This window comes from Garra rufa, chromosome 18 (assembly GCF_049309525.1).
Source record: "Garra rufa chromosome 18, GarRuf1.0, whole genome shotgun sequence".
NCBI classification, from domain to species: domain Eukaryota; kingdom Metazoa; phylum Chordata; class Actinopteri; order Cypriniformes; family Cyprinidae; genus Garra; species Garra rufa.
Window position 1 is genome coordinate 28256435 of NC_133378.1, and position 12455 is coordinate 28268889.

Below are 12455 nucleotides of genomic sequence, written 5' to 3' on the forward strand. Positions count from 1 at the left end.
TGGCTGTGGTTTGAATTTGTTGAATGGGAGGTACTTTCCTTGTACCTTGCATCAAATGTTTGGTAAATTTTTGTATAATCAGTGTAGTATGTGTTATTTTTCTCATTGCTCGTAAAGAGTAGGGGTGTAACCCCGGTGTCCTGGCCAAATTCCCTCCACTGGCCCTAGTCAATCGTGGCCTCCTAATAATCCCCTTTCATTGAATTGGCTATATCACTCTCTCCTCTCCACCTGTAGCTGGTGTGTGGTGAGCGCACTGGCGCCGTTGTACTGTGGCTGCCGTCGCATCATCCAAGTGGATGCCACATACTGGTGGTGGTTGAGGAGAGATCCCCCCATATGACTGTAAAGCGCTTTGGGTGTACACAATTAAAGTGCTATATAAATCCATTCATTCATTCATTCATTGCTCAATTTCTGTTCCAGGGGCTGATGTTGTCGACTGGCTGTTCTCACGGGTTGAGGGCTTCAAGGACCGCCGGGATGCTAGAAAATACGCCAGCAGTTTGTTGAAACACGGCTACCTGAGACACACAGTCAATAAAATCACCTTCTCGGAGCAGTGCTACTATACCTTTGGAGACCTGTGCCAAAGTACAGTCAACACACACTTGAGTTTATGTAAAAAAAAAAGTCTGTTATATCACCAATGCTACATTTACATAAATGTTGTGAAATATTATTAGAATTTAAAATACCTGTGTTCAATTTTTATGTATTTTGAAATGTAATTTATTAATGTGATGGCAAATCTGCGTTTTCAGCAGCCATCACTTCAGTTTTTAACGTTGCGTGATCTTTCAGAAATCATTCTAATATGCTGATTTTGTGCTTAAGAAACATTTCTGATTATTATCAGTGTTAAAAACAGCTGGAAACTATGATTTTGTCTTTACTATCACTTTTGATCAATTTAATCACTTTTGAAATTTAATTTCTGGCTTAAAGGCTCAAAGATTTGGTGCTTAGAGTCATAAAACGGCATTAATAATAATTTAAAATAAATTAAAATGACGTCAAATACTGATAATTTTAATGATGTTGAAATTCTCCTGTTCTCAGATATGGCTTCTCTCAATCTGAATGAGGGATCTAGTGGCGGAGGCTCTGACCAGGATGGTCTCGCACCTCTTCCTCCACCAGGAACCAACCCGTGGCCCCTCGGCGGGCAGCCCTACCCATACCCAGGTTACCCCACTCCTCCGCCAGGCTTCCCTCCTGGATACTCGGACCCTTGCCACAGTTTTCACAGTGGCAGTGCAGGCAGCCAACAAAGCGAAGGTGGGTGTTCTTTGTGTTTAATACAACGCAATAAAAGATGCACTGACGGAAAGGGAAAACCCCTTTTCGTGCTCGTCCCCACGCACAATCCCGTGAGCTTCCTGTTCGACTTTTTATTTTGCTTTCAGGAGTGACTAGTGATGTTAAGTGACAACTGTTACGTTTGTAACTGCTCTAAAGTACTATAAATGGAATTTATTACAGTAAAATAGAAACGTCAGTGGGTTTATTGTAAATCTGCATGTAGGATGAATAGGTATAATATTACAATGTGTTCATGCAGATTAGTTTTGCTTTCAGTACCTGAATGAACACGGCACCCAGCCAGAATGACATCAGTGGCACAAGACTAGTAAATCATGTGTACAAATTTGCATGGTTAAACTTTCAGTTTTGTCCATTCATTCAGAAAATATTTAAAATATTAAGTTTGTTACTTTCGTAAATCAAATGCATAGTAATTAATTAGTCAGATACTGTCAAACTACACATAAACAAAGGCTGATGTTACATTCATAACACCATTGCTGGACATGAAAATGATCAATAATGTGAGTGATTATAACTGATGTGTAATTTCATTTAAGGTACTAGATATATCATGCGTTTTATGACAGACGTTAATATTGACTCCCGAATATACACAACCAGTCAAAAGTTTTTGAACAGTAAGATTTTTAATGTTTTTTTAAAGATGTCTCTTCTGCTCACCAAGCCTGCATTTACTTGATCCAAAATAAAGGAAAAGCAGTTATATTGTGAAATATTTTTACTGTTTAACATAACTGCTTTCTATTTGAATATATTTTAAAATGTTTTTCATTTCTGTGATCAAAGCTACATTTTCAGCATCATTACTCAGTCTTCAGTGATTCTTCAGAAATCATGCTGATTTGCTGTTCAAGAAACATTTATTATTATTATCAATATATAAATCAGTTGAGTACATTTATTCAGTATTCTTTGATGAATAGAAAGATCCAACAATGAAAGAACTTATAGAAATACTTTTATTTAGCAAGGATGCTTTAAATTGGGCAAAAGTGATGATAATGTTGATGATGATTTATAATGTTACAAAAAAAATTCTATTTTAGAAAAAAAGGCTGTTCTTCTGAACGTTCTATACATCAAAGAAACCTGAAAAACATCTCCTCAGCTATTTTCAACACAATTATAATAATAAATGTTTTTTGAGCTGTAAATCCGAATATCACAATGATTTCTGAAGAATCGTGACTGGAGTAATGATGCTGAAAATTCAACTTTAAAATCACAGGAATAAATTACATTTTAAAATATATTCAAATAGAAACCAGTTATTTTAAATAGTAAAAATATTTTACATTTTACTGTCTTTGCTGTCAAATAAATGCTGGCTTGGTGAGCAGAAGAGACTTCTATAAAAACATTTAAAATCTTACTGTTCAAAAACTTTTGACTGGTAGTGTATATAACCAAACAGCATGCGTGACAAAGTTAATATGAAACATGCATTTTAATAAACATTAAACCCTAAAGATTCACTACACAAACAGAAAATATTCAGAAGGTTTACTTTTACATGCTACTAAATGGCCCAAAACCACTTAAAAACTTTTAAAAGGAGTGATTTTGAATGATTTGATTTATTGTAAATAAAATTGCATTATATGTGATGTATAATACATGAACAATAAAGAGTAATATAGAATGAAATAAAATTAAATTAAAATGAATTAATTACTTTCTGTAACGTCTGAATGTTTTAAAAATATATCTCTCATTGTGAGACATTATTTATTTATTTATATATGTAAGAATTTATTTAAATCTTTGTTATTGTTACATTGAGAGGTACAAATGGTCCTTTCCTTAAATTAAATGACATTATTATTATCAATAAATCACAAATCTGGTTTAACAGAAAGTCGAAATCAAGATCTCAGATGCCAACAACTTTCTTTTTAATGATTCCATTTCTAGAGCATCATCATTGTCGCTGTATTCACTTGGATATTCCGTATATGTGGTATGATCAGACTTTTCAATCATTTACATTTGCTTTTGCCACCCTTCGCATAAATGTGCATGGTGGAGTTAGTACAGAGTTGGGAATGTGTTTCAGTAATAATGCAAAGGTCATTGATCTTCATGACTTTTTAACACCGATCCAGCCTACTCAAATTGCTGGATATGCTTCGGGAAGCATAACATATGGTGGCATCACAGAAACTGGGGTGTAGGGTTGTTATTAAGAACTCCTTTGGTATATTTGGTGTGGGAGTGAGAGCTGGACGATCTGGTTGGGCAACATGTCGTAATTCTAATGTTCCCTCTGTTTTTGCTGGCCGTCTATAGACTGATGGAAATTTCTTCTATTCATGGGGGATCCGGTAAGATTAGCATTCATATTCAAACGTCCTCCCGCTCCACCTTTTCTCCTTGACATCTTGTTATTCCAGTGGTTTGTCATCATATGGCGTATGACTCATGGGGTGACCATTGTGACTCCCCAACTGTGTTGCTTGTTTGTGTTTCTTGTGTGGGCATGTGTTTTACCCTCCTTGTGCATGAGAATCCGACTGATTCTCATCTTTTGAAAAGTTGTTGCAATGCAATACACATACTCTTTTTGAACTTTTCAACTAGAAGCTTAAATACATATTTCCATGATACTGTATGATGTGAGTTGTCTGGAAAATTTAGGCCATCCATGTCATTTTGACCTACCTTCAGTGCAAATGCATAACCACCACAAAATGTTCATATTCGTACCATATGGTTTTTGTTGTATTGCTGTTGTTAATATGTTTGGTTACTTTTGGCATTACATGCTGAATATTGCTACATATTTTGTCCATTTTTAACTTTTATTTTCATCAGTTTCAGTAGAGACAGGAATAAACTAGGTTGTCAAAAATTATGCTGCACAACATGAGGGATTTGTTTGATTTTGGCAACTTCCTCAATCATTCTCTCCTTGTATATGCTTGGTGCTTGATGTTCTAAAATTAGGTTTTGGTTTTGTAAACATTTTTGAAATTTGTTTGCAATTTTTTGATAGAAAATACAAAAATAGTAATATTGTGAATATTACAATTAAAAATAACTTTTCTCTTTAAATATATTTTGAATTTTATTTATTCTTGTTATGACAGAATTTTTAGTCTTCAGTGTCCCATGATCCTTCAGAAATCATTCTAATATGCTGATTTGTTGCTCAAGAAACACTCTTCTTATTATCAATGTTAAATACAGTTGTTCAGAATAGGACTCCTTGATACTGTTTTTCAGGATTCATGCATTAATAGAAAATTCATAAGAACAGGATTTATTTTAAACATTTTTATAGCAACATACCATTCAAAAGTTTTTGAACAGTAAGATATATATATATATATATATATATATATATATATAGAGAGAGAGAGAGAGAGAGAGAGAGAGACTTAAGAGACTTTAAGTCTCTATTAAAAATAGTTTTCAGTAATTGGAATAATTATTGAATGGGCTACTTTTTTATTTTAATTTAATTTAATTAACAGTCCCCAATTATTTCTATTATATGAAGAAGAAAAACAAACAGGATATATATATTTTTAAATTTCTCTTTTTATGTTCATCAGAAAAAATGAAAATATTTGAGAAAAAAATTACATTAAAAAAATTTTGCGTGAGCAAATAATGACAGATCTTCTTTCATGTTTTTTTTTTAAGTCTCTTAAGTCTCTTCTGCTCACCAAGCCTGCATTTGTTTGATCCAAAGTACAGCAAAAACAGTACAATTGTTTAATTATTTTACTATTAAAATAACTGTTTTCTATTTTAATATATTTTGAAATGTAATTTATTCCTGTGATTTCAAAGCTGAATTTTTAGCATCATTACTCCAGTTACATGATCCTTCAGAAATCATTCTAATATTATGATTGGCTGCTCAAAAACGATTTCTTGTTATTATGTTGAAAATATTATAAATGTCTCTTTCATCACTTTTAACCAATTTAAAGCATTCTTGCTAAATGAAAGTATTTATTTCAATAATTTCTTTCCAAAAAATTTTTATATATATATATATATATATATATATATATATATATATATATATATATATTATATATTCTGACTCTATAATCTGATCTTTAGATCTTTCTATTCAACAAAGAATCCTGACAAAATGTACTCAACTGTTTTAAATATTAATAATAATAATAAAAATGTTTCTTGAACAGCAAATTCTCATATTCGAATGATTTCTGAAGGATCTGACACTGAAGACTGGAGTAATGATGCTAAAAATTTAGCTTTGTCACATTTTTAAATATATTCAAATAGAAAGCAGATGTTCAATGGAAAAAAGAAAAGAAAATGAAAAAAAAAAAGAGTTTTTTAAAACTAATTTATTTATTTAAAATAGTAAAAATATTTTTACAATATTACTACTTTTGCTGTATTTTGGATCAAATAAATGCAGGCTTGGTGAGAATTCGTTAAGAAAAATCTTACTGTTCAAAAACTTTTTTGAGCAATTTAATGCATCAGTGCATTCACTGCAAATATTCACTCCTTTCCTAAACTCTTCACGTCAAACTTTTGAAAGGTAGTGTAGATGAGAAGCTGGATTTTTATCCAGTGTGATTTTGAGTGGGTTGACGCTGCAAAAGTGTAAATCAAGCAACTAACCAAATATAGATGTGCTTGTCACAGCTATAATTCGACATGGAAAAAATGGCTGTCATCGCTTGTTGAGTCTGGTTAGCGTGTGGTCTTGTGAGGGAAAATAATACTACTTTTGTCCAAACACATTTGTCTCTCACCTCAGGTAGCAGAAGCAGTGGCTCCAACCCCAGTGCTGGTAAAGGACGGAGACCCTCGCCTCGAGAGAAAGACCATAAGGCCCCTTGCTGTGTGGGCAGTGAATCAGAACTGGGAACGTGGGTTGGAAGAAGGGGTGAGAGGGCACCCAGTCAGCTGAGTCATCAAAGCCACAACCGCTCTGCTGCCAGTCAGGCCCACTCCAGCCACAGCTACACTCACTCTGGGTACAGCCACGGCCAGTGTCACAGCGTCTCGCAGCATAGCCACAACTTCACCTACAGCCACGCTCCTTTCGTTCAGCCCAAACATCTGTCCTGTGCCCACAGTGAGAGAAGTCACGGCTCTTCATACGGCCCGCCTGGTCTGCCTCCTCCGTACTGCCTCGCTCACCTCGCACCCAAAGCGGCAGCAAGCAACAGCCCACCTGGGGCTCCTCCCATCCGGGAGCTAGGAAACGTCCCCCCAGAACTCACGGCTAGTAGGCAGTCATTTCAACACGCTATGGGCAATCCTTGTGAATTTTTTGTTGATATTATGTGACAGGAGAGTGCCTTCAACCCGTTAGCACAAGGCCTATTTCCCGCAGTTCGCTTCTTGAATTTTTTGCTACTGACGATCCCTGCACTGAGAATTAGGGGTGGCACGGTTCACAAAACCCACGGTTCGGCTCGTATCCCGGTTTTCTTTAACACTCCAGAAATTTACTTTGGCATATGATATGTAGCTTAATTATCTACAATTTAGGATACATTCTTTAAAAAAAAATGTTATATCATGTAATCATTCACAAACTGAATTGGACTTGACTTTAAGCACATTAGTGGGACCAAAAAAGAAAAGCTAGGGGAGATTTTGATACAGCAAGAGAGAAGACATTGATGACATGCTTTTCATTTATTTGGCAAAAACAGGAGAAAGTGTATTGCTATCTCTACAGGAATTCATGTGCCTTTTTAGCACATAAAGATTTAACAGAAGAAATAACTTGCATTTATCAAACTGCCAACTTCAGTGTAGCTCTTACAAAAATTGTATCTTTTAAAAGAAAAAGAGAGGAAATCTTTAAGCTCTGTCTTTTAAACAAGTGATTGGTTGGTTCATGTCACATGACCTGCGGTGCGTTTGCGGCATTCTGAAAAGTTGAGATGTTTCAAAGTCCCTTTAAGGGTATTCTATAGTGTTTGGATGGTTTTATCTCGATGCGGCACGGACGCGCCTGGAACTGGAAAAAACGAGCGCGTCGCACAGCGTGCGCGTCGCGACCGCGTCGCGACCGCGTCGCTTCCATTATGAGCGCGCATACCGCGCGTCTACATTTGAAATGACGAACTTGAGAGCGCAAAAGACGCTACATGTGAACGGCCCCTTATACGACGCTGGCGCATCCTCCAACTCCGGGCAGCCTTCCTTATCTCTCTTTTTTTTTATTTTATTTATTTTTTTATCAATGCTTGAACAGATAATACAAAAAGAACAAAGCCAAGGGATCACATACAAATCCATAAAATAATGACCAATAATTTAGCCTTCCTTATCTCTCCCACTTCCCATTTCTACACGTGACGTAACCTGCAGCACTCCACTTTTACTGTCTGTATGTCCACACACACCTCTTATTTCCCGCAAAAAGGACACTCACTACGTGCACGAGGCTACATTGCGCAACCGTTGAACCGTGTGAGGCACACACGCACCGAACCGAGACAAGCCAACCGAACCGTTCGGTTATTTTTCATGTACCGTGCCACCCCTACTGAGAATGTACAAACTGGCAACGCGACCTTAAAGCTTTTAAAGGGACAGTTCACCCAATAATGAAAGTTCTGTCATTGAGTCTTATTTATGCAGTTTCTTTCTTCTGTGGAACAAAAAATTACTGTTGTAATTGTTAACTAAAACTGTTAAAAATTGTTTTCAGTAATTGGAATAAAGCTTGAATAAAATAAATATTAGGTTAAATAATTAAATTGCCTTGTCAACTAACGACAATAAATAACTTTCAAATTAAACTAAATATTAGTAAAATAATATGATAGCATGTAAATAACTGATACATTGCCCACTATGTTGAATGGACTACTTTTTTATTTAATTTTATTTTTTGTCATTTCGGAGCTTGACAGTCCCAGTCCCCATTTACTTCTATTATATGGAGAAGAACAACCAAAAATATTTGAGAAAAAATGTAAACAAAAAAAAAACTTATTTTATTTTATATATTTTATTTTGCAGCTTGACTGCCCTATTTGCTTCTATTATATGGAAAAGAAGATTTTTCAGAACTTCACTTTTTATGTTTAACAACAAAGACAAAATATTTCAACAAAATATTTGAGAAAAAAAATGTACAAAACATAAGAGTGAGCAAATTATGACAGATTTTTATTTTATTTTATTCTATTCTATTCTATTCTACTCTACTCTATTCTATTCTATTCTATTCTATTCTATTCTATTTCGGAGCTTGCCTTCCCCAGTCCCCATTCATTTCTGTTATAAGGAAAATAACAACCAGAATATTTTTTTCAAAATTCACTTTTTATGTTTAACAGAAAATATTTGAGAAAAAATATTTGAGGAAAAAAACATAATAGTGAGCAAATAATGACAGATTTTTATTTTATTTGTGGAAATTGGACATATGGAAAAGAACAACCAGAATATTTTTTAAAAATTCACTTTTTATGTCAAACAGAAAAAGAAAATATTTGAGAACAAATTTAAACAAAACAAAAGAAACAAAAAACATGAGTAAGCAAATTATGACAGATTTTTATTTTATTTTATTCTATTCTATTTCAGAGCTTGCCTTCCCCAGTCCCCATTCATTTCTGTCATAAGGAAAATAACAACCAGAATATTTTTTTCAAACTTCACTTTTTATGTTTAACAGAAAATATTTGAGAAAAAATATTTGAGGAAAAAAACATAATTGTGAGCAAATAATGACAGATTTTTATTTTATTTGTTACAGTCCCCATTCACTTCTATGTAAATTGGACATATGGACCAGAATATTATTTTTTTTAATTCATTCAGAAGAAAAGAGAAAATATCTGAGAAAAGAGAAAATATCTGAGAAAAACAAAATGTAAAAAACATAAGAGTGAGCAAATTAAGACAGATTTATTTTTATTTTAATGACTTTTATTGACTGCCCCAGCCCCCATTTACTTCAAATATATAGAAAAGAACAACCAGGATTTTTTTAAACATTTACTTTTTGTGTTCAACAGAAGAGAGAAAATAAGAGTCAATTAATGAAGACAGATTTTTGATTTTTGGTCAACTCTTCCTTTAATGTCAATTCAATGTTATTTTATATCACCGAAGGACACTAAAAAAAAAAGCACAACTGCAGAGTTAATTTAGACTCTGACACAAAAACTACAATACTGCAGTAGCAGCACAAGATAACACAACTAATAAGCTTTTAACAGGAAAGTCAGTGTATCAGACTGTCTGCTTCTTATACTCAGCTGCTCTGCACTTTGCACAAGTTAAAAGCCAGACAACTGGCATGACGGTTCTTTACACAGTCCGTACTTTTAAATGTATCCAAGCGCTGGATGTTTTTTTTTCTTACAGAGAGTCAAAATTCTGTTGACAATCAGACATCATAATGACAATTGACGTCCCTAAACATTGCTGAATGTATTGTCCTGAGGCTACAACTTCAGCTTTAAGTTATCGCTGAATAAATGTTTATTTTAGACTCATGGTTGCCAAATGTTGCAAAAAACGTCCATTGTGAACTCTAAATGTACGTGATTCATTTTTAACATAAACAAACAGGTGCTTTTCATAGTCTGTGAACTGACTGTTCAGACGTCACCAGTTGTCTTAGTATTTACCACTGTATTACGAACGTCACTGTACAGTTAACGCAGTAGAGTGGTATAGTAGGCCCTGTGAGTTTTAACAGAGATATTAAAACAGGCAGATAGGCTAACCAAAGTCTTGAGAATTAGTGAGTCATGATTTTTGTTCTAAAACAGTTGTTTTTATGGAGGAAAGAATATGATGTTTTGTTCAATTTCCTGGTAAAGCAGTGAGTTGTTGTCTTTGTTCGTAACGTTCTTTTCCATGAACTGACCTGTCTGCCTGAGCCAAACCAGGAAAGAGTAAGAGTTTCTCAAGCACTTTTGAAATGTAACTTCTGGGCCCTTTAGAATGAAACGCTGATTGCAGTGAAAGCTGTTTGCTTTATTGTTTCTTCACAAAAGAGAAATAATAAATTGTAAATATGACAACATAAATATATTATATAAATATATATATAAAACTGAGAAAATAAAGTTTATGTATTAAGAAGTGGCCAGCCATCGTCTTGAAGTGTTTTGTTAGAGCATCTGGCACCATCAGCTCTCTGGTGTTTTCATTTGGCAAAAAACATTGGAGTGTCTGCAGTGTTTTCCATAGGTCTGTTTCCCCGCCGGTAGCCAACGGTACTTTTTTCGGTACTTTGGCCTACTTTTTGTGTAATACTGAAAACATTTATTTTAGTGGAAAAATCCAAAACTCAACATGTAAACATTTGGAACAATAGGGCCCTACAATCTTCTATTTATTTATTTATTTTTTAGAAATTCTTGTGTTTTAATTTTTCTGATAATCAAATGCAGCCACCCCTGCACTTAACATCCCCTGCACAACCTGGAACATAACATTTATTTCCGTGATCTGCTCTTTCCGCTATTGTCCTGGCTTAGTTTTTTCACAATAGCCTACCCGCAGAACTTCTGTTGATTGGGCTATGCAAATGTTGGGGGCGTAACTATTAATGATCCTGAGACTATAACATCATAGTCTGTGTTATGTTGGAATTGGCCTATTTTTCAGTGGTCTTTTGCAAACATCAGATTTATATAAGAAGGAGGAAACGATAGTGTTTAAGACTCACTGTATATGTCATGTCCATGTACAGAACTGTTATTATTCAACTATGCCAAGGTAAATACAGTTTTCCATTCTATGGCACCTTTAATAATAATTGTAGTATTTTCTTTCTACAATTAAGTGGTTAATCTTGTAATATATATTTTTTTATTTTTTAATCATTTCATTGTTTTAAATTTGCCAGAAATAGGAATATATAAGTTCTGTATCTAGTTCTGTTACATGTTAAACCGTACTTTTATTTTGACAGGTTGCCGTTGAGTTTCTGTGTGTACTGTATACGATGCTAGCTATTCATACATACAAAGGTAAATGGAACATGGCAGGATTCGTATTATAGGATAGTTCACCCAAAAATGAAAATTTTATGTTTATCTGCTTACCCCCAAGCCATCCAAGATGTACAGTAGGTGACTTTGTTTCTTCAGTAGAACACAAATGAAGATTTTTAACTCAAACTGTTGCAGTTTGTCAGTCATATAATGGCAATCAATGGTTACCAAATTTTTAAGGATAAAAAACATACACAGACCAAATTAAACCCTGCGGCTCCTGAAGATTCATTGAGGTCTTAAGATAAAAAATGATCGGTCTGTGCAAAAAAACTGAACAGTATTTATATCATTATTTTCCTCTGATCCATTGCAACATTCTACCCTCCTGAGCGCGTTCCCAACCGTGATGCATCAACGTGATCTGCCATAGTAGATAAATGCGCAAAGTGATCTGTCACACATATACATCACTCATTGTTTACATAGTGGATATTGGCCTCTCAGAATGGTACTTATCCTGATTCTGGCAACCGAATAAAAACTAAAAGATTACGTTTCATTGTGCAAACTCATCTGAGAGTGTTAACTTTTCACCGACTACATTGCCAGAGCACGTTGACGAGTCACATGAACGCGCTTCATACTGATGAATGTCCCGGTGAATCAGAGGTAAATAATGATATAAAAACTGTTCAGTTTCTTGCACAGACCAATCGTTATGTGTCTTAAGACCTCAATTTATCGTCACGAGTCATCTGTGTATGTTTGTTTACTCTTAGAAGAAACAAGAAGAAAGTCACCTACATGTAAATAAATAACATTAGGCTATTTAGTTTGTTTATTGAAAGAACAAGGTAAAGACCTGTTCTATAACCTATAAGGTTAAAGGTAACCTTAAATGATTTTTATTGTATATCTGGCGCTATATAGAAAAAAATGTAATTAACTTGACCTTCAAGGGGGGGCGGGGGTGCCGTTAGAGGGGCGGGCCGCCCCCCTAATATAATGGCAGGGGAAACACTGAAAAGTATAAGGCGGTAATATAATTTTTCTCTATCTGTGTTATGTCTGCCTGATTTGTGTTGCCACAACACCAGATCATTTTCAAAGAACTACCGGTATGTCTTGTGTCTCATCACACCCAAGATTATACAGACAAACTTACCTTATCTGGTATTATGAAACTTGTGAGAAGTTATC

At 34.5% G+C, this 12455-nt stretch overlaps 1 protein-coding gene across 2 annotated transcripts in view; it reads left to right on the plus strand.

The window, feature by feature from the left end:
* Positions 1-10397, plus strand: part of dvl1a (dishevelled segment polarity protein 1a) — a 53768-nt gene extending 43371 nt beyond the window's left edge. For both annotated transcript variants that reach the window (XM_073822543.1, XM_073822544.1), the window contains exons 13-15: positions 427-594; positions 1063-1281; positions 6086-10397. In XM_073822543.1, coding sequence (XP_073678644.1) covers positions 427-594; positions 1063-1281; positions 6086-6621 — 923 coding nt within the window. In that variant the 3' untranslated portion in view covers positions 6622-10397. The remainder of the gene's footprint in view (positions 1-426; positions 595-1062; positions 1282-6085) is intronic.
* The last annotated feature ends 2058 nt before the right edge of the window (positions 10398-12455 follow it).